This window comes from Pseudochaenichthys georgianus, chromosome 16 (genome assembly GCF_902827115.2).
Source record: "Pseudochaenichthys georgianus chromosome 16, fPseGeo1.2, whole genome shotgun sequence".
In the NCBI taxonomy this organism is placed as follows: domain Eukaryota; kingdom Metazoa; phylum Chordata; class Actinopteri; order Perciformes; family Channichthyidae; genus Pseudochaenichthys; species Pseudochaenichthys georgianus.
The window spans coordinates 26,158,502-26,182,379 of NC_047518.2; the positions used below are offsets into that span (position 1 = coordinate 26,158,502).

A 23,878-nucleotide genomic window follows, 5' to 3' on the forward strand; every position below is an offset into this window, starting at 1 on the left:
AGATTAAGCCCAGGTGGTCAGATTTGCTTTGGTGCTGAGGCCACTGAGCTAATTTTTAGTCAGAGCACTCTGTGCCATCAAGTCAGTGTCTGCTGGACTGACCACAAGTATCTCCTGATATTTATTATTTGAAAAAAGGTCCGGCAATGTATACCTTTGCATGCTTTGTTTCTCTTTATGAGCATACAAATAAAACATATAATGCATAGCTTTGCCCCCCTTTACAGGTTTCACCATGACCACCCCAACATTCACATTCATGAATTTGAATATATAATTTTCTTTATTTGTTATATGATGGTAATTTGGAGCAGCTTGGTCAAGTAGTAAATTACCAACATGTTAAGAATCATAAAATCTGAGGAACCAACCACAGGAAGGAGTTCAAGCATGTTAGAAAAATAGATGAAGCGTTATGGGAATCTAGATACAAGCCTGTGCCAGCAGATCCCTCCCTCCACACATGCACACACACGGGTCAAAGGTCAAGCTGGCTCTCCTCTCCTCTCCAAGCAGAGAGGAACTACTGCCAGGTCAGGAGGGGGTCAGGTTTTGAATGACCTCAGAGGGTTTGTGGCACATAAAGAAGGTCTTGGTTACTCGGTTCTGAACAGGAAATGACATCAGCAAATGCAAAACAATACCATGAAGGATATTATAAAATTTGTGTTTGGATTAAGACATTTGTGATTGTAAATCACATGACAATAAATCAAAGATCTATAGAGCTGGTTCAAATTTTCTCAGAATGAATCAACATCAACAATATTGTAACACTTAAAAAATACATAAAGCAAAAGTGTAAACAACTCTATCACTGTCAATAAAGAAAACAACATAGAGAGTGTTACTGGGTCCAAAACACATTGGTGAAGAAAAAAGGACAGAGCAATAGGCTCTACGAACTTAACCAGAGTGTGTGTGGGTGTTAAAGTCTCTCTAAAGCTGCTGAGTTAAAACTGGAGGAGAGTCTTTTGGATGTGGGACTGGTTGGCCTGACAGCACTGACAAACAACGTGCAGCACCTGCAGCTAAAGCACGAGCTGAAGCTCTTCAGCCCCTCCAGAGCTGCACTGACATCTCTGTTTCATTTCTCCACAACAACAGGCTATTCAGTTCAAAGGCTGAACCTTTAAAGCTGGATTGGGTGATTCTCACTGTCAAAAGATGACTAATGAATGACTGACACCTTTATAAACAATATGACACCCAGCTGCTTTCACTGAATACACCATGAGGCACAGGGTTGACTTGGTGTATAAGGTGAGCTTTTTGTTGTTTACTTTTGCCAGGACTTGTACATTGATTGCATTAGAAAGGAACATTGTGTTAGTCTTTGATTGTCCACTACAAAATGAATTAATGTCTCACTAATGTGATTAATATTCTGAATGTGATATAGGAAAAAACTGTGCAAAAGTTAAATGGGCTCTCTCAAGCATCTGTTGCTCAAATATTTTTTAAAAACTGGCTCCTAAACCTGCAGAACAGTTTTATATAATGGCCTCCTCAACTATTAATGAGCCCTATTTGGATTTACAATGTTGACATATTCATAAGCCCAAAGTGCTTGCATCATTGTAAAAAAGAGACACCGCCAATGTGTCCAGTCACAGACTTAAGTGCCAGAGAAATATTATCAGGTATCAATCAAAAAATATGATCATGTGTTATCCGCTGACTTTATAGGTCTGGAAAGACCCATTGCTCCATTAAAGCATCGACTCCACGTGCAGGAGCAGTCAAAACTATACACACAAAGGCTGATAGACCAATAAACGTCAGTGTGGATGTTGAACAACAGGCAGGTTTCAGAGGGGGTTTTCTACAGCGGAAGTATGTGGTCAGATAATAATTAGAACTTTAACTTCCTTGTCGTTCAACTCATTGCTGCTTCCGTGTGTGAAGTCTCCCAGCCGGACGGTCACCGCTGCCAGGAACAAACTCTCAATACAATGCGTGCGATTCCCGAGGAGCTAACGACGCTCATCTCAGGTAAAATCTTTATAAGTTACCGCATATCTGCACACAATGGGTGGTTTTCCGTGTTTATTTTGTGCTTTTGTCACCACGTCCAGCTTTTAAGGGACCGTTTTGTGAAAGAGGAAGCACACACTCATAACAACGCTTTCAGTCAGGTAGACTTCAGTCTAGCTGCATCATGTCAACACACCACCGTGGTGCTATTTCATCCGTGCTGATCAGTATCAAACAATGAACAGTTGCACTTCGAAGCTGCACACCGTGTTGTTGTGCTTTTGAAAAGTATATGTTTTCCAGTAGAAGACCTGGTTTTTGTCTACCAAAACAGTGGAACCAGATTGTATGAATGTTTTATCTGATTTTTTTTTAGACCTAGAATATTTCATCTCTGATGGATTAAAAGGGGAAAATCTCAGCAAGAAGGCAAAAGAGAAGAGGGATGCCTTCATCAGACGGATTCAAGAGCTCAAATTGGGGTATGTCTTTCTGCAGATCAGAATTGAGGTACAAATAATTTTAATGGAAAATATGAACGTTTTTAACATTTAATCCCTTTCTCTTCAACAGTTTCCCACACGATTTCAAGGACAGAAGTGAGTGCTTGTCTTACACTTTATTAAATGTACCAGTGGCTCCCAACCTTGTGTTTTAAGCACATAAGGCATGAATCTGAGGGGTCACTAATATCAGGATAAACCCATTGAAATGTATTATCTTATCTTAAAAGATATGATCAACAACTTTGAATATATTAAATAAATACCTCCTGATACACCAAAAATGTATTTTCTTTTTTTCAAAAAACTGTTTTGTGCTTTTAAACCTTCTCCAAACAGCCACAAAAGGGAATATACCTCTTCAAATGCAATTAATAAATCTCATGGATATGCACAACAGGTTGGGAGCCATTGGGATACAATATAACAGGCACCATTAACAGTTTGTTCTTCTAGGTGGAGATGAGGAGGATGACGAGGAGGAAGTTGACAGCAACAACGATGGAGGCTCGCAGCAGTCAGAGCGCACAGACAAGGATGAAGACGTTGGCGAAGGTAAGCCACAAACACTTAGCAGATGTCCAAACGTTGACTTGCTAACTGCTAACAAGTGGTGGATTAAAGTATTGAAAATTGCACCTTGGCATGAACATATACAAATCTCGGTGTCTGCTCCTTGGAAAAGTGACTTTGAGTGGCACAATGAGGGAGACATTCCAACTGTAACTTGGCAACATACTTGGGAAGCAATTTGGGGGCACTAGTGCTACTCCCACCACCTCTTTCACCCCACCCCTTTGACAGCTAGAGCACGCTTTATTGCTCCCAGCCAGTCTTGGGACAGAACATTACTGCCATTGCTGTAGTTTGAGAAAAAAACATGTCTCCATGTAGCCCAGTTAACCCTGTACGCTCCATTGGGGCAACCGATGCAATATGTTATATTTACTTTTAAAAATAGAGTATCAGGGATATCCTTGTGATAATGGCTATTAGGGGTCTGGGGTTTATGGGCTGCAAACAGATGCCAGTTTTATGGCTGCTCTTTCACACAAAGCAACTTTGACACAGCAGTTGAACATTTGCATTGAAGTTGCACGCTGCAAGGGGAATCGCCTCCAGTGAGAAGCAAAACCTTGCGTAGTAGAGCTTCCATAGATTCTGCTACTTATTTTCACATCAGTCAATCAAATAAACCACATACTTGAAGAACATGAAGTTAGTCAGAAATTAATCTGTTTATAATTAACATTTTGAAAACATAATGTCATTTTCACTTATACATCATTAAAAACATGATGGGTTTCCTCAACTGTTCTCCAGGTGCCCAGCAGTCCCCACCTGTGGCGGCTCAGGACCTGACGTCTGTCTTTAAAGCGGGATACCTTGAGAAGCGCAGAAAGGGTGGGTGTTCTGATGATGAGATACGTGTTACCCTTTTTTTTAATGAGAGCGTTTTGCACACTTTAATTGCCAAGCTCCTCAGAAATGTATTGATATGTTTTAACCTACATGTCCTCCTTCTGGCAAAGCATCCATTTAATATAAGCCAGCCATTTATTAAGACAAAATAATGATACCTCCTCCTAAATGTAAGGTATTGTATGATAGTAAACCAAAAATTCCATTGGCATTTTCACATTGTTTTTCAAAACAGAGCTCTAATTAAACCAGAGAATGATCTACCTCTTCTAGGTTATGATTTGTGTTGGTTTTCTCTCCACAGATCACAGCTTTTTCGGCACCGAGTGGCAGAAGAGATGGTGCGCTCTAAGCCAGCATACCTTCTATTATTATGGCAGTGAGAAAGGTTCTTACATTTTTAATTCCTTTTAATTAAAAAAAATTAAAAGTGGTTAGATATTTAGCATTCTGCATTTGACAGTGACTTTGCAGTTGTTGCATCTAAACTATTAATAATGATGTTTTTAATTTCCTGTAACCAGACAAGCAGCAGAAGGGAGAGTTCAGTATCGATGGATACACTGTCAAAATGAACAGCACCTTACGGAAAGACTCAAAGAAAGACTGCTGCTTTGAAATCACGGCTCCAGACAAGCGAGTCTATCAGGTGCTCTTGTCTCTTGGTGATGATTTGAGTCACTTCTGTTTCTAAGTGCACAAACTAATTGAATAACAAATCTGTACTTCAGATGTGCCATGTTTAAAATTTGGCAAGGCATGTGTTTACATGCACTTCATTAAGCCGTTATTTAAAAAAACCTATTCATTCATTTTACACTGCTGCCTTTGCAATGGCTCAACCTGACACGCATATTTAAAAAGTCTAAATGAGTGTTTCAAACATTCAGGCTCTTCCATACGGAACATTTTGCTATGCATAAATGCAGTATTATTTGCTTATGTTAATTAATATATGTACAACTGGATATTGAACTGACTGCAGTTTTCATTTCTCTCTTTCCTGACAGTTTTGTGCGTCATCCGTGAGAGAGGCGGAGGAATGGGTGAAACAGATAGACTTTGTTTTGAAAGGTTTGAACTGTTTAATTCATAAAGAATGATCAGGAGTATGCTCAAACTCAATTTGTTTCTGGTCAGTAATCTCAAAAAATATTTGTGTACGCATTAGTCAAACTGTTCCCCTGACAGGAATCATCCAAGAAGATGATGATGAGGATGTGTACGATGATGTTGATATACCTGCGTCTGAGCCGATTGACGAAGACATCTATGAAGAGCTCCCAGGTCTGATCTACACACTGTGTCACTGTGATGATATCTGTTGTCCCTCACAAAATCATCAAATTACATGCATCTCCTTGATAATAAGGGTTTATTTTCTAACAATCCATATTTCTCTGCCTACTAATTAGTCAGAGAATCATAAGTCATAGCACACTCGTCTATCCATTTATTGTCTGTTTCACCAGAGGATGACTTGCCCACTCCAGCAAAGCCTCCTCCAAAGGTCGACCCAGCCAGTAAACCATCTCCTCCTGCTGCAGGTAGAAAAACATGTTTAGGAATGAACAAATATGAGTGGTATATTTGATTTGTGTTTAAAAGTGTAGTATCGATCCCTATGTACATATAAAGACAAGATAGGATGAGACTGTGGTCAATAAATAACATTCAGCCACATATAGTTGAAAATCAACCTTCTAAGCTACAGCTAAAAATAAGTGACATTTAGAGAGGAAGTTTCTGTGAACATGCACCACTGAAAGTTAACACAATGCTGGAAATAACTTTTGGCCATGTTAGCCAACTTCCCTTTTACAATAAGTGATGCGTTAAAGTTCTGCAATTGCAAAAATAGCAGCCTAACTTTCAAATGTTTCTATGTAAACATTACAACAGCTCCCACAACATGATCACACACTGAGGGTCCTACAAACAGGAAGTGGTCCACCCTTTAGATCAATAGATAAGCTGAGCGGTAAACATTAACTGCCAATAAACTAGCTTAGTAATACTACTAACTATTGTTACAGCATTTTATAATGTGATATTTAGTTAACATGTTTTGCAATCAATAAAACAACAATTACCATACTTTTACCATTTTATAAAAACAATAAATTATGCAATGCACACTGTCTAAAGGCAAACCAACTCTTGTTTTACAAAAAAAAGCATATTGAGATTGATTTGTTTATTTTGACTATAATAGCTTTCTCTACAAAGGATTGGTTTAAAATGACATAAAACTGAGAATGTATCATTATTATATTTTTTAAAGAAGGGTCAATGGTCATAATTAACATGAGCACTCAAGCCTTTTGTGTAAATGTGACAGTGTTAGGCAAACAGGCTAATTTTCATTAGCAGCCCCTGCAGGTTGATGCAGTTTTAACCTTTTTTTCAGTGGTGAGCTACTCCTTTAATTTCTGTTGTGCAATGAATTGCGTGAGAATGGTGACCAACAACAGCACGTTTAAAAATCTGTGTTTTCTTAGTCTGCATGCAGACTATGTTCACTATGTTACTTTGCCAGCATTAACATAAATACTCAAATTGAGCATATAGTATGAACTTGGCAATTCCTCCAGTTCTGTTTAAGGCTCTCCACTGCCTCCTGTTGGTCCTTCTGCATACAGACAATCACTGCTGTGTCCTACCTGTACACTTAATGTCTTCATCGCTAACGAAAATAAAACTGTTATCACTTCTCTCCCTTTCCATCCAGTTGATAAGAGCACAGACTACCCCAACTTCTACCAGGGCTTATGGGACTGTTCAGGGGACCAACCGGATGAGTTAACCTTCAAGCGTGGAGATGCCATCTACATCCTCAGCAAGGTATGGTTAGGGGAACCCTGCTTGTCAGATGTTAAATATTGATTTTTCCCTGGGAGTTTTCTTTTTTGGATAATGAAGCCGGGATGAGCTCAAACCCAACTGAAATGCCAGAGATGTACGGTCTGTAGACAGGGTGGTTCTGCTGGTCTCAGACCACCTAAAGTGAGTTGTTTCTAGGCCCTGAGAGGAACCGACTGTTCACATCCTTTACTGGCAGCACCTGGCCCTCCGCCTGGGGGTGGACGGCTGATGGTAAGGGGCAGACTAAGCTTGGTTCTCTCTCTCTGTCGCTGTGATGGGGATTAGTTGTGTCACAACGGAAACTGTTTTAGTGCTGCTGGCGGAGACTGGGCTTAGCTGGCACACAGCGCCATTCCATCACTTCCATCTGGACTGTTTCAGCACGCTGCCGCTGCTGCCAGTCCAGGCGGTGAGCAGCCCTCAGCCCACACACCTCTCAGACGTCTCTCTCACCTCGCCAAATAGGAATGTGTGTTCTCAGGAAACCCAGGCTCAGTCCACCACTCTGTTTCAGAGCAGGTGAGGACGTGTAGTGGACGCACAATTTCCGAGGCTTGTCGGCTATATGGCATGAGTGCCAGGTATTGAGAACTGAGGGGCCGTTCTTTACCTTCATTATGTAACTAAACAGGAGCCCTTTTGTGCTTAACTGGTTCATATGAATTGTGGATTTAGATTTAGATGTGAAACATTCAACAAGCTTGTTTTTGAACATTATCCTACATATAAGTCAAGGTTTATTTTACTTTAAAGATGCATGTCGACCCTGTAGTTTGTGTAACAAAAAAAGAGTGGGAAATATGCACTGGCTGTTTGGGTTCAGGAGCATGAAGTCAACTGAGACATACTTTGTCAACCGGCCTGGTCCTTTTCCAGATTCAAGTCTGCCATCTAGTGGCACCTAAAAGAAATGAAGACTTAAAAACATGAAGTAAATGATGAATTTCGAACATTATTTAAAAAAAACTTTATTTATAATTTACACTGATAATTACATTGCTTTTTAGTTAAGAGTATAGGGCGTCTTTAATTTCAGAATATAGTGTAAAATACCAATAGCCAGAGCCTTAAAGGACTTCTTTAATTTATGTTAGTCTGACCAACAGTAAAAGATACAATTTAAAAGAAGAAAAAAAAAAGTTATCACATTTGAGGATAAGAAATATGCATATGTTCAAACATTTTATTTGATAGTTGACTTGATTCTCAAAATAGTTAATCTTCTGTGGACCAGCTAATTGATTAATTGATTCCGCACTAATGGAAGGAAACAAATGCACAAAGCAGACAGACACCATCAATGCTCACTGGCCAAATGCCTGTTTACGACTGCTTCTTCATGTGGAAAAGGACCAAGAATCAAGTTGCCCTTTCACTCAGACTGGGAGTGCCATTAGCTGAAACCTTGGTGTTGGGGGTTGTGGCCTGCTGCGAGGGCAATGACCATAAAACCTGTCTGGACTGCAGCAGCCAGCTGCAGCTGAAGGGACAGTCGACTCCCCCAGTCGCTCCCTCCTTCCTCATTCTCCTTTCTCCCTCTTCCCTGTGTCCCTCCCCCATTTCACAGACCAGAAATAGCTGTAGTGTTACAGCTGCGAGACCCCCCAGTCAGGACCTGGGTGTTGATTATAGGGCTTGACCGGGAGTGAAGGAGAGTGTGTTATCCGGATATGCTGCACCACCCCCTCGCCCCCCCCCCCCCCCCCCCCCCCCCCTCAAGTCACAGCACATAAAACTAATCGGGAGATGTAACATCTCACTTAACTTAAGTGGCTGGATGGGTGGAAAAAAGTAAACACTGTCCAAACATGTTGCTGCTGTGGTCCGTGTGCCCATGATGTTTTCACTTCATCACATTAAAAACGTTTGCAAACTGATGGATCAGCTGTGGAGCGTTTCATTAGGTAGAGGTAATAATATTATGGGACATAAGTATTATCCAGTTGTGTGTTAATAATGTATGTGTTGTCACAGTGTGTGGTATCATTAGTCTTCCACAGCTCTGTATATGTGTTCTCATGTTTTTACCCCGCACTCACTCAAGCACGTCTTATTTGTCAGCCAGAACTACACAATGAGGTGTTGGTGTTTTTCAAAGGCCGGCTGCAGGAAGTCATAACGTGCACACTCACACACTCAGTCTTGCACTACACACTTCATTTCAAGCTGCCATATTATCCCTCAGGGACGTGTGAAGTGTTGTTTTAATAATCTGACACATTAGTTATTTTTTAAAAGTTTGTTTCCTTTTCAATTTGCTGCTAATCATTAAGATGTACTTATTACTTTTTATTATATTCCAGTCCTGTGTATAAATATTTGACATGGACAGTACTTTTTTATCTGACGTGATGAATGACCCATCACCAGACGACAGTCAATCCTAGCCATCACTATTGTTATCGTAATCTTCTTCTACTACCATAATATCACTTACATTTATTACTCTCTCTGGGGAATAACTGGACACAGATGTGGTCCCTCCTCGTCCCCGAGTTTTGGCATAGATTTTGAACATTCACAGGTTCCTTTTCCTTCAGCCTTGTCAGAACGTGATCTCCAGAGTTGATTCATGTCCTGGAGGACTTTGATGTGAGGTCAGTCTCTTGGCCAGAGAGGGAGAGGGGTATTCTCCTCTTGTCTCAGATCTCTCCTCCCAGTGTCCCCCTCACATCTCAGCATGCTGACAGCCATTTGGAGCTATTACTTGTCATGCTGTGACAGATTTATATGTGATGTGCTTTACACACACTGAGGTTTTTGTGTGCAGGAGCAGGGATGTGTGTGCGGTTTTGAAACCAACAGTAAGTATAGAGGCAGGAAAGCGACCAGGAGATTTAAAGTTGTTGTTGGGATGTAGGAGTGAAAGGGAAGAAACTTTGTGAATTTAACAGGTTGTGTTTGTATTACGATGGTATCAAGATGATAGGAAACAAGAGTGCGTGACCTGTAACAAACCCGGGATGTTGTCAGTCACAGTGGGCAGCCTTAACCTGTGCCACCAGGGCACCATTATCCTTCTGACTTCTGTTAGACATACAGTCAGTCCCAAAGCAAGACCGCTGGTTTCTGTAACTCTAGAGTTTTACCATCTGATAATATTTTTAATTTTAAGAAAAACCTCAGCCTGTGGTGTGATCATTGATAGTGCTATTTATTTTAGAACAATTGTTTGCTGCTCAGTGTTGTCTATAGAGACAAGAGGAAATTAGTGTTTTCTCCACTTTGTTTTCAGGAGTACCAGAGCTGTGGTTGGTGGGTCGGAGAAAAGAACGGATCTATAGGAATCGTTCCCAAAGATTACCTGATGGAGCTTTACGCTATATAAACACACCCATGTAAGTTGTTCAGACCTCAAGATGGCAGTGAAATATCTTACACCTTTAGTTATTTTAAGAAATATATAACTGTGATAATCTGTTTTATTGTAACTGGTACATTGTGTCACTTACAGGATCTTCCATATCCACTCCAACTGATGGATGATTGGGTAACATACATATTCATCTGACTGAAATACATGTTAAAGAGTTTTTTCCTACAGTTTCTGAACTTCTTTTTTGTATTTATTTCCCATCCTCAAAACCGTTTTCACATACCATTTCATAATTTACTTTTGTCAGTGTTTTTCTTTGCAAATGGCTTGATTAATAAACGTTCAAACATATCTGTTGTGTCAGAGCATTCTTTTAGTTATTTGTATTCCTTGGACTTAAGCCACAAGGTGGCAATAGAGTCTCTTCAGAGGTCACACATTTCTACATCTGTAACAGAGGTGCTCAAGGCAGAAATACCACATGCTAGGTTTTTTTGATTGCAGTGGGACACAATTTTGTATATGATATTTGCATACTGAATTATGACAGGGCAAGATGCAAGAGGAAAATGTTTTAAACATAAATACCTTAAAATAAATAAAGTTATGCAGTACATTCTTGAGGGAATAAACATGCATACATATGGAAAAAAGAACATGTATCAATAATAGTTAAGCATACTTAATCAAATTGTTTACCTACTGTTATGATATCAGGCCAAAGTCAATATGAAATCTTCTGTGTACACCAAATTTGTTTACACAACCCCTTTAAATAAAAATGATATATTTTTAAATATTAGATGTATTCATTTGGTCAGCACTTTTGTTCCAAGCTTCAAAGGGATGCTGTTTCTTTATGACACCTGAGAGACTTTGCTGGGCAGAGGATCACAGCGCGGCAGATGGTTGGCTGTGCTGCGTGCCCGAGTGAAACGGCTGAGGTGCACTAATAAGACAGCCACACAGATAGCAGGGCGCTTATCACCCTCTGAGGGGCTGTTTGACAGCAGGCGTGGTGGTAGCTATTGGCATATCCCGCCGAGGTTACATACTGTAAAAAAATTACGGCCTCCTTACTGAAATACCAAAGTTGTACTACAATTTTATTTATCAGGGTAACCTGTTCCAACTTTGGTTTTCTGCAGACAAAAGGGGCCTTGTCAAGGTTTTCTCAAGGTTAAGATAAATGTAAAGGAAAATGTGCTCATTAACCAATAACTCACTGCATCTTTCTCTGCTTCTTCCCTCTATTCTTTCTCTTGCTCCTGTCTCTGTTTTGTTGCTGTTGAGTGATGAGCTAGTCGCCTGTCCTCTGGGTGACATTCAAAGCCAACATAAATCCTGCTTTTTATGGTACAGTGCCGCGATAAAGCCTCTCTGCTAATTGGAGCTGTAATGAATTACCATAATTAGTTATTGAATATGCTACATTGGATATGGGGAGAAAATGCTTTGTTTTAGGGGAAGAAAGGAATGTAGTGAAACGATGTGAAATCCAGTGATCACCAAATGCCATTACTGATGGTGTCTGCAATTCCATCATTAAGGCAGATTATGTAACACATGACGCATGTTTTGGTGCTAATGTTAAGTTGTGGATTTCAAACATAAACACAAATATTTCTTTATGGCTGACGTAGCTTTCCAGCTAAGAGTCTTCTTTTTAATGTTAGGCTATGGGTTAGGTTGCCAAAGGCAAGTAAGGCTAAATATTGCCTCTCATTTTTATGTGCCAATAAAGGATTTCCTTAATGGAAGTCAACTACACCCCCTTCCCCCTCCGTTAGATTTGGACAGCTATATCTTCGGAATATACAGGTTCTTTTATTGCAATTTAACATCAAGATATAATGTTTCATAGATAAATGCCACCGGGCCATTAATCTAGTAGGCACTAAATTACACTAATGATACCAGAATATCACTAATTAATACTTGCAGCCATAAAGATACACTTTTACCGGTCAAATATATATAGATTGAGCTGCTGAGTAATAATAAATAAAATTCAGATTTGCTGAGAAAGGTGATGGAAATATAAAACAAATCTCCCTTCAGGACAGAATCCATTTTGTACTGACAATTTAGAGCTTATGGTGTTCAATTTTCACACAGCCAAGTGTAATATACTTCAAATAACAAACATACTGCATACCTTCTGGGTAAATAACTCTCGGGAGGGACAATATAATATTGTCATTGATAGCTGTTCCTCCTTGTTAAGTATTATCGTGTACCATCACCATTGTGTACCTTAACCCCTGGGGCTGGTGGGAAGGCTAAAGACTTGATCTATACCACTTTAGAGAGGTAATCTTGATCAAGCTGTCAGCTGTTTCTGCTGCTCTTTAACCGGGTCATTCAGCCGTAGATCACCACAGCTTCATAGAGAGTTTCTGTCAGGAATAACACTGCCTTATTTATGTGGTAACCACTGGCATTTTACAGGAAATGTATTACCTCTCCAACTTGCCCTCTGTCAGCATTCCATTAAAGCCTCTCCCAACCGGTCTAAATCTTAAAATCTGAAATAGACACTTTTTAAATGCAAGTCACTCTTAATTGAGGTCAGTTTCTGTTAGCATAACTCATGGCAGCTGACAAATTAAGGTTTCCTCAGCTAGTTTATGACATTGTGAGAATAAGACATTGGGTATTTAAAGTGAAAGCTAACGAACATTTATGACAGGCTGCCCTGAAATTCATATTTCTGGAGTTTGAGGCTTCGATTTTTGTGCCTTTCAGTGATTTTTCAATATATAATGTGTAATATTTTGAGCTGGAAGCCAGGGTTAGTGGCAGGCCAGTAAATATGGGTCTAGACAGGCCATTTATTACAAGCACCACACCCATCTCTCTCACACGTTTTCAGTGTCTGTTTTTCCTTCTTGTTAATTGCCTTCTGCGAGCTGCAGACAGTGATGTCGAGGGAAGACTTTTATGTCTCAGGTGCTGGTGGCTCCACTGCCTGACAGTGTCGTTTCTGGCCTTTAAAACATCCCCATCATCCCAGAAGAGGATGCTACCTTGATCACCATCATGTCACAGATTATACTTTCCACTGATGAAGGTGCTTGTCATCTCTCTCACTCAATGTATGCACAATTGTTACAAACAGGTCTCTTGTCCCAGGATGTGTGATTGGCAGTCCAGGCTGTCACAGGCAGAGTAGAGCTATGTGCTGACATGTCATTCAGGATAAATCACTCTTATCAAAGTGGCAGTTGTTTGTCCACCTGCAATAAACATCTCCCACGCCTCGCTCCTGCTCTTTCTACTCGCAGATTATTTATAAGGCTCCAGCCTCTGTACTCTGGTCCTGTTTACTCTCTGGCTGTGCCATAATATCAGTTCAGCGCTCTGCTACTGATTTACTCTACTAGTTAGTGAGGTGAGTAATGACCCTGGATGGTCTGGGAGGATAGTTTGCAATCAGGGCGGGTCAGAGATGTGCAAGATGCATAAACTGTAATTGCAGCCGTCTCCACATTGTTCCTGTAACATTCTTATACCTCACAACTGTCAATCTTGTGTAAACTGAAACTTCACTCTTGCCACCCTCAGAGTTAGATGATTGTATCCCACATTCAGGATGAGGTCGAATCTGAATGTCAGCTCTTAATTTAGCAGTTTTTTTGTAATACAGCCCCATGACATAGGAAGCACACATTTGAGAGTTGAGTTACAGGAGCTTGCTGAGCAAACAGAGTCACTGGATAGCAGATTGCTGCCATCACTCCCACTTAATGTCATCTGTGGTATGTATCTGAACACAGGGCCAGCCAAGCTGACCTGAGCTTATTTAGTGCCCGGGGTCCGCCAGGAGCTGATGGTCTTTACAGAGTGACCATGGTCTTGAGGTGGACAGAATAACAAAACTGATTCAGGGTCACCATTGAGGGCACTAAGGTAACATGCTCAGTATAACAGCTGTTTTTTTTTTAATCACCTGAGGAGTTTATAAGAAATAGTTACACACAAGTCATTCAAGCTGAGTTTTAAAGCATCCAAATTCTCCAATTGGACAGTTTTAGGCAAAAAGTGTCGATTTATATTTCTCTACAATGTACGTCAGGCTTTAAAAAGGCATTAAGACAATTGTGTAAGGAGATAAATAGTGCAGTACATCACTATAACACTTAAAAAAATTAAAAAAATTAAATAAAAATAACTCACACAATTTCTGATGTCCCACCAAAACATTCTTTCAGGGTTGGAGGTATTGGTACAATGGTACAATGGTACAATAGGAGATACCTGTTCTAAACTCCTGGCTGCTGCTCATGAGAGATTTAAACAAGTCCAAGCCACCTCTGCTGTTGTTGGATGTCAAGCATAAGTATTTGTCAACTACTGATATAGTATTTATATTAAATGTTCCTTGTGGTAAGTTTGAACTTTCCACTGTTCTGCTTCAGTGTCAGTGTAGTTTGTCAGTTTTGGTCATGAATGTTTCCCTTCACATGCTGTAAATCATGTTGCAGTTTTGATTGATGCACTCACAGTTCTTTGAGAGAGGGTTTGGCCTCTTGGCCTGCTGGACCTTCTCTCATGTTACTTAAAAAATGTGCTGTAGGCCTACGTGTTGATAGCTATCCTTGTAATAGTGTTGGCAGTTGCTCCTGACTGACCTTCAACAATTGCATATGATCAAAACATAGCATGGTAAAAAAACAGTTACCGCAGCACGCTATTTTTTTAAAACTAATATGTATTTTGCAGTTCAAATATTTATTCACAATGTATCTAAATATCTTTTTTATAAAATATATTGACATATAAATAATGTATTGTTTTGATCACCCATTGTCAAAAAGCTGCAATAAATCTATTCAATAAAACATGGAAACCTCTTGCGGACATGTAAATCAGTGGTTCCCAACCGAGGGCACGGGGACCCCTAGGGGTACCTGAGGGGCTGCAGGGGGTACGTAGAAAGATTACGGATTGCAATACATTTCCATACAAAAAACATTTAAAATAAATGTTCATAATTCTGGTGTCCTGCCCCCAGAGCTATCAATACTTATGAAAGACAAGCAAGCTCAAGTGTATCATTAAAAGCTCTCTTAACAACATATGTTGAAACTGCTAGAAGTGAGTCTTAATATTATTATTTTCATTATTGTATAATTATTTATTATTGTAAGTGTAAATGTCAAGTTAAAATGCATAATAAGGGTGAGTTATGCAAGGGATTTTCATCTAAGGAGCAGTTGGGTTACATATGATTACAAAGGGATGTATACAAGAAAAAAGGAAGGTGAATCATCACAGATGAGTGAGGGGGTACTTGAATGGAGACCAGCTCAATGGGTAGGCTACACCAGACAAAAAATGTTGGGAACCACTGATGTAAATAACTATGAGCTAATGCTTATCTTAATGGCTAAGAGTCAGAAGATGTAAAGGAATTGGATACATTTGATTGTATGAATCATTCTCCTTTGTATAACTGATAACAAATTCCATACATTTTCGGTTTATGTCTCAGCTTAGTTGACAAATACACGTTTTCCTTTCTACTTCATATGCTCTTATTTTGAAGCCTTGTGGTCTTATTTTGACGCCTTGACTCGTCTGCTAATTAAAATGGCGTCCCAGGTGAGTCATTCGCATACACTGTTCATTAGTTGGTTATCACAGGAAGACGTCAGCACAATTTTTCGAAGGCGTTATTAGTTTTTGGTTTATTTAGTTACCTGTGAATACTATGGGTGACTAATCACTAATGCCAGCAGACTGGACTGGACCCAAACTGCCACAACATGTGAAACACGGTAGGCTAAACAACACAACTCATCGCTCATGATGTTACTGTTTGTTGTGGAAAAAGCGTGTAGGAATCTCTGCTGGGCGTTTGATGGAGATGATTGGCAATTAGCAGCGGCTACATTGAACCTATTGCAGTGTAGGCTATGTAAAACAAAGATTAATGAACAAAGAGACGTAACTATGGTGTTGAGTTTTGAATTAAGGAACTCACAAACCATATTTGCTGACGAAGACCTTGGAAGTTGTTTGAAAGTTTGTAAGAAACCTATGGAGTGGCTGGGGTCCTGGATGGATATCCTCGTGGATTCATCTTCCTATTATACACACATGCATTTCCAAACATTTGGACTACCTATGTTGCAAATGTATTATCTTTTCAATTTACACACGGCATCTATTGCACGTCTGTCCGTCCTGGGAGAGGGATCCCTCCTCTGTTGCTCTCCCTGAGGTTTCTCCCATTTTCCCCTTTAAACTGGGTTTTCTTCGGAAGTTTTTCCTTGTACGATGTGAGGGTCTAAGGACAGAGGGTGTCGTATTGTCATACTGATATTCTGTACACACTGTGAAGACCACTGAGACAAATGTAACATTTGTGATATTGGGCTATATAAATAAACATTGATTGATTGATTGATTGTTTTTGTCAAGAATGAACTTCTGCTCAATTGATTCAAAATGTTTAAGACAACAAGTTTAAACATGTTGATACATCTCTGCCTTGTACTTTATGTGTAAAACTACATCTGCAGAACTTCAGACAGTCCACATAATTTCATGTGCATATTAATGAATTTGACATGGGCCCTATTAACATATCATGAATGATAATCATGTGAATAAAGGGTACTCATTACATATGTATTACATGAATAGCAGGTGGGGTAATTTGAGTAATTTGTGGCTTTATGCAGACAGTGATGATGGACGGTGTCTGGAGAAGACAAGCTGAGCCGGCCGGTGAATCTACTGCAGAGTAAGGAGAATTTAGGCTCATCATAAAAGATTTCTCCTTGCCTCCTATTTCACTTGGACATTTTTATGTTTTTTTTATTTTCTACCTCATTGCAGCCGTGAGCTGCCTGCTGATTTACACACACTGGCAGCGAAGCACAGAGGCCTCAAGAGACGGTGCCCTCTACCCCTCTATTTTTTCACTCTTTGTTTCTTCATCCGCCTATTGTCGTTTCACTGCCACCATTGCGTCTTTACTGTCACTGACCAAAGAGCTCCACCTCTACCTGACTCCTCATCTCAAACACGACTGTAGTCTGGACGGCTTGTTAGTCACACAATGATCTTGTGACACACAGGGGCTGTTCCCATGTGCAAAGACACACAATCATAAGGATGAGCAAAATACATCATAGACACTAAAGGTGTCTTACAATACCCACATTTTTACGAGTTCTTTCACTTTTGTATGAGCTCATTTGTAACCTTTAGGGCCCTGCGTGTACAGTATGCATATGAAGATATCTATTTGAACACAGAATGTTTGTGAATGCATATACAGACATGGTTTGCTTACTCAAGGCTCATCTTTCTGCAACTGGAAACTTGTCTGATTTTACACACCATATTATTTCATGAAATTATGAAGCAGTGATCTCAATTACCTCGTTCTCCCCCAGGCTCATGTGTTGAAGGCAGAGGAGCTCGGTTTCACGCTTATCAGTCCTGATTCCAGGAGACGAGAAGCTGTTGCTCGCTTCGGTACAGTACACTCACCCGTTCCCAGTAATTGCTACAGCCATGCACCAAAAGGCGACAGCATGTGGAGGGGAAATTGCAGGTATAAACCGTGCTGAATCGAGGAAAAGGTACCGGGGCTGTTGGGTTTGATAAATGACGGATAGCTCTTAAGTGAACTCATTTCCATCTGTGACAATAGACTGACAATGAAAAATGTTTCAGCCTTGAGAAAAAGCCTTTTTCCTCCAGATTGAGAGAGGTGTTAGGATGGGTTGGTTGTGAGCACACACACACACACACACACACACACACACACACACACACACACACACACACACACACACACACACACACACACACACACACACACACACACACACACACACACACACACACACACACACACACACACACACCTACAAGGGCAGATGTAACATCTAAAAAAATCATTTTTTGACTGTCAGGTTGTTGAATCTTTTAATGGCCCTCAGTAAATCAGTGCTTAGTTTTGGCATAAAATGTGAGAGACCTTGAACAATTTCGGAGATGAGGCGCATGTTATTAACAATTCAATTAACCCAAGACCAACATATCCTTTACTTTGCTCTTTACCTTGACTCATGGTATTGTCTTGCTGTATAAAAAGCTACACATATCACCAGCCAGTGCCATTATAACTGTTGTTGGTGTGTAACTCTGGCATCCTTCCTGTCGGTCTCATCCCGTATCTATTGGCAGTGCAGCTGGGCTTCTCTGATATTGACTCGTCCGGATTTCACTGAGTTGCAGGCAAAAAGATTTAATATCTCAAGTGGTGCTGAACCCCTATTGCTACTAATGGATTCTGTATAATGTGGCACTTAAAATGCATGAGCAGTCTCTGATTTATCTGTAATTTGCATCTGCTGGAGCGGATCTCCCTCAATACTTCCATTTGTTTTTGGCTCTGTGCAGTCAGCTCAGTAAACGAACCCTGATTGGGGTTTCACATTGTTGCATTTCGAGTTTGACAATTTGTTATTTCTTTAAATGTAAAACTGTTGAAAAAGGAATTTGGGCTCTTGGGGATTCCGTTTTAATTACATGACAGAGGGAAATGTAAGTAAAGCATGTGACCACTGACATCAGGTGAGGTATATTCGAGCTGTCGCTGCAGAAAGGCATGCTGACTTGTTCAGAGGCAGATGGGCTCCTCCCAGAGGGGCCATTTCCCCTTATCTTATCTTCTACTGTTTTATGTATCAAACAATAAGCATACTAATTAGATTAAAATGAGCTAAAGCATTTTAGTCTAGATGGAAATAGGGGTCCACGCGCACCCCTCGGAATTTTTTATGTCACCTGATTTTTCTTAATCCTTAAAGTGTCTACTTTCAGAATCTGCCAGGTGCCAAGCTGAAATAATGTCCGAAAGGCTCCAGTTTTAACCCTTTATAGCACCTAACCCACAAATCGAAACATGAAAATAGAATGTAATGTAGAATGTAGGCATAACTTTTGAAGTAGACAACTTACAGAGCGAAATTAATACATTTTCCCACACAATTTTGATCCTAGGAATTCAATGGGATGGTTATTGTTGACATTTGACAACATTTTGACTGTATTTCTGGACAAAAACAGCAAGAAATGACCAAACGTGTGTATGACCGACTACCTTTTCAACACATATGGTGAATATATGTTCACAATCAGTTTTTCTCTAATCCTTTAAATGAAATGAAATGATTCAATAAAATGTTGTTGGGTTTATTTTTAACTCTTTATTGCACCAAAATCAAACATGAAAGATTATGTAAAGTGTGATATAATTACAACTTGAACAATGAATACATTTACCTTTTCATGTCACTACCAACTTGCTGACCTAAACTACTCATCATCCTCATCGTCACTGAAGAGATCTTCTAATTCAATTTCTTCCATCTCCAGCTCTTCATCCTCATGCTCGTACTCTCCATTCACTTCACCCACAGACAAGTTATTGTTGGCGTAATCGGTCACCTTGTCAAGAGCTGCGTGCTCTTCTGACTCTGCTCTCTGAGCCAGTACCTCAACAAGAGAAGGAGGGAGGATGGGTCCAATTGCCCAGACCGGTTCCAACACCTCCTCTTCTCCTGTCTTCTCCCAGCCCATGCCTGGATCATGTGGTTTTGGGCTCTCGATTATTGCCTTGTCTGCTCTCTTGTAGAAGGCGACTCTGTAGTTGGCTCGCTGGACATGTGGAATGAGACAGACCTTGGGGGGAGGCAGGCGTTCCAGGTCTACTTTTGACTTAGAGTCCAGGACTTTGTCAGCGCCGACCATCTTTCTCATCATTTTCACCCGTACTGTGTCAACTGATGTCATCCGTGCTTGGCCATACATAATGCATGTGAAGCTCTCCATCTCCTCTTGAAGCTCATCAGTGACCATCCAGTCTGCACCAAGCTGCCTGAAAGCTTTGTGGAGTTTAGGAGTCTTCTCCAGCTTCTTCAGGGGATTCACCTTGCCTTTGCCTTTAAAAGCGCTGGTACAGTCCTCCCCAGTAAAGACGTAGAATCCCAGCAGTGTGCTACAGTAGTCAGGGCCCAGTGATTCCGACAGTTCTGTCACATTTATCAGTGTGCGATGTTTGCCAGAGCCGTGGTCAAGGTAGATGGAGAGGTTGAGGAGGATCATCAGGATGTCTGTGTCAGGTGTCCTCACCACACTGGACTTGTACCCCCATTTGACAGCCTGGTGGAGGTACAGGACAATCCGGCTGTCTGTCTCCTCCTGGTTGGATCGCAGTTCATAGATCTCAGAAGTCTGGACCTGTAACAATCAAACAAAGTAAATGAATACTACTACACCTCCGGGTGTTTGGACCATCAATTATGCGCTTCTCAGAAGAGCCACGTCTGAGCCTCTCCTGGGCTTTGATGGAATCTGGCTGGTAGACATCTGTAGAGAACACAAAATGGTGCTTGGCAACCATTTGGTCCAGGAGCTGGTTTCTCCTCCTCTAGAAAAAACATTGAACAGCAACCGTTCGAGTGCCTCTGTGACCGCCTTCAGACTGAAGAGAGCCTTGGCATATGACTTCCCGCTCAGGATATTTTTCAGTCAACCACTGTTTGCGAGGCCAGCTTCTATGAGGATCTCGGCGTAGTCAGCTCCAAGACACTTGCGCCCAGTGAGTCTGCCCATGTAATTCATGGATGTGTGGAACTTGCCAATGAGGTTCACATGCTTACTGAATTCCTCCTCGTACTTCCATACTATAGGACAGGCTTTCATGACGACTCCCAGGTCAAACGTGTTGATGGTGTATGGCTGTCCAACCTCCTCAGTTGCTGCCTCGGATCTCTTGAGTAGCTCATACACTACTGCGTTGTCTGTAATGGGCTGGTTGATGGGGGTGTAAAAGTCGATGGTAGATTTCCTAGGAGGCACTTTCCCTGTGCTTGAAATAAAACCACCAAATCCAGGCACTTGCTGCTTGCCCTGGCTGCTCAACCATCTGCTGAGGAGGTGGGTGTTGTACTGCAACATTGAGGCATCATATGACACTTGGTTCTCAGCAGGAGGGGTAAAGTTGGCATTCTTGGGGAATTTGGGGTCAACTCTTTTGAATGCCAGCTCTGGCAGCGTCTCGGGAGGCGTGATCTTAAGGTTTCTCATCTTGGATGACCTGTCATAGAGAGGAAGGGTCCTTTTCTTGGTACTCACATGGCTCTCCTTCACTTCTTGAATCATGATTCCCCCGGCGCTGTTTACCACATTTGAACCATGAACGTTGGTGGTGATTCTGTTCAGGTTGTCCCACTCGCTGTGAAAAACAGTGTTTCCCTCGCCAGTGATGATTTGAGGGGTCAGGTTGGTGGACATTTCATCAAAAGCCTTGGCCATGGCTGTCTCAAGTTCCATACTGAAGTCATATGTCTCTGAGTGTCCTAGTCGTGAAAGGATGGTTGTGAGCTGTAAAGATAAACAAATGGTTTTTTTATCAATATAAAATGCCTGCATGAAGCATAGTTGAGCAATGACAATGTACCTCATAAGCAATAAGTTAGCTGATCACTCACCTGTTTGCTTCGATAGAGGTGCCGAAGTGTGGCACACAGGAGGATGTGCTTTGGGAGTTTCCACTTGCTGTTAGTTGCTGCTCGACACACATCTTGTGTAATCGAATAGACCAGCCTCTGCGTCTTCTCACACTTTTCTTCATCAAGTGTCCCAGTCACCACTGAGCTCAGAAAGTGTACAAGATGCTCTGGGAGCAGTTCATCCATTTTCACAGCATCCAGCTCCTGTGCAGTTGGGGGCCATGGTAGCTCCTTTGACTCTTTGAATGCCTTTTTAATGTGAGAATTGAGGGTGAGTGCTGCTTCTTGTAGTTGATCAGATGTTCCAAGTTTGTACGCACATTTAACTGCTTCATCTACAGTAATGCTTGAGCTGTATATAAGGTTCAACTCAAGACAACCATGGTGTGGTACCTTTGAGAATGTGAGTTCACGAGATATGTCTTTGTTTTTTCTCACTGCGGTATTCAGGATTAGGAAAACCTTCACCTTCCAGTGTCTTCCTGTACAAGTTGCACATGGATCTTAGCTGGACGACTTCTTTGTGTTCAACCACATTCCTAAGAATGTAATCCTTTACTACACAATAGGACTTGTCATGTGCTGCCATTTTCCGGGCTTGCGGGCTGTCAATGTTGTCTGCTGCCTTTTTTCCTCTCTTCCTTCCACGCTCATGGTTTTGGTAGTCATTGTTGAAGTTATTTCTGCATATTGGATGATACTGAGCTTCCATAGCAAAGAGGTCCTTGCCCTGCACCTTGCGATAAAGATCCTCTTTCTTCAATTCCTGCGCCCTAGGTTCGATAACTTTCCAGGCTGGTTCTTTGTGTTTCCAACTCTGAAACTTTTTTAGCTCTTCAGTCTTCCCCTTGAACTTGGTTGTTGTTTTGTCACAGAAGATACACTGATTTGGGAACAAGAAGGATCACCGAGCCCCTTCAGTTTGACTTGAGAGACATTTGGGATGGCGTAGGGAGTCCTTTATCGATGACGATGATTCACCAGATGTAGAAGCCTTTGACACTTTTAAACGATCCAATTTCCCTGTGAAGGTTTTGTAGCAGTTTTGATGATAGCCAGTTTTATCCAAAGGCAAGCCTTCTAACGTCAATGGTATTTGGTCACAAATATCCTTCATGCGGTATGGTGAGGTGGCTGTTTCGCAGAGTCTCATATCACGAACACTGTGTAGATACGATAGCTTCTCGCTTGCCCCCCCTTGCATTTGCCGAGCATGATACAATTACCATACTCAGAAGTTGAGACATGTAAAATACATGTTATCGATCTAATCCTCTTTAGAGGCACTTCAGCTGTGTTACAATGTTTCCTTTTTCCCATTGTCAGCAGTTTATGAAGTAATCAGCCTGAATAAAGAAATTAGAAACATTAGATAGCTACCAACACTCTGAGGAGGACCAAATGATGAAGTATACAATGTTTCCTTTTTCCTATGGTTAGTATGAGTAATCAAACTGAAAATAAAGAAAAACATTATCTAGCTACTAACTTAGCTAGCTACCAACACTATAGTCAAGAATACAATGTTTTTTCCTTTTCCCTATTGTTAGTAGTGAGTAATCAGCCTGAAAATGCTGAAAAACATTAGCTAGCTATCAACTCAGCTAGCTACCAACTTAGCTAGCTACCAATTTAGCTAGCTACCAACACTACTTAGTCAAGATTACAGATGTGATTTCTGTATACCTTTTGTTGAAGAATTACTTGTATATGACTATTAGGTATATCTTAATAATAGTTAATAATAATTATTAATAATACTTACTAAGAAAATCCTTGAGATTGTTCCCAAAGAAAGCAGTGGGAGACTGCCATCTGCAGGTAGCCAGGTACCAGGTAACCAACGGCAACCAACTGTCAACTAACTGCCGAGCCCCGGTCACCAACATCATCAGCTTGGTACCCAATATTATCCAAAAATAAACACTTAAAGTATTAGAAAAAAACTGATTGTGAACGAATATTCACTATGCACTTTAAAAAATGAAAAGGTAGTTGGTCATACACACGTTTGGTCATTTCTTGCTGTTTTTGTCCAGAAATACAGTCAAAATGTTGTCAAATGTCAACAATAACCATCCCATTGAATTCCTAGGATCAAAATTGTGTGGGAAAATTATTAATTTCGCTCTGTAAGTTGTCTACTTCAAAAGTTATGCCTACATTCTACATTACATTCTATTTTCATGTTTCGATGTGTGGGTTAGGTGCTATAAAGGGTTAAAACTAGCCTTTGGGACATTATTTCAGCT

The 23,878-nt window shown here is 40.7% G+C and overlaps 1 protein-coding gene across 1 annotated transcript; it reads left to right on the plus strand.

Annotated features, from left to right (window-relative positions):
• The first annotated feature begins 1,876 nt into the window (after nucleotides 1–1,876).
• Nucleotides 1,877–10,434, plus strand: skap2 (src kinase associated phosphoprotein 2). Its single transcript, XM_034101542.2, has 13 exons — nucleotides 1,877–1,995; nucleotides 2,354–2,459; nucleotides 2,551–2,576; nucleotides 2,937–3,035; nucleotides 3,804–3,884; nucleotides 4,207–4,290; nucleotides 4,427–4,551; nucleotides 4,913–4,976; nucleotides 5,094–5,189; nucleotides 5,375–5,449; nucleotides 6,634–6,746; nucleotides 10,003–10,105; nucleotides 10,222–10,434. The coding sequence occupies exons 1-12, from the start codon at nucleotides 1,956–1,958 to the stop codon at nucleotides 10,093–10,095; spliced, it is 1,002 nt and encodes a 333-aa protein (XP_033957433.1). The 5' UTR covers nucleotides 1,877–1,955; the 3' UTR covers nucleotides 10,096–10,105; nucleotides 10,222–10,434.
• Nucleotides 10,435–23,878: the final 13,444 nt, after the last annotated feature.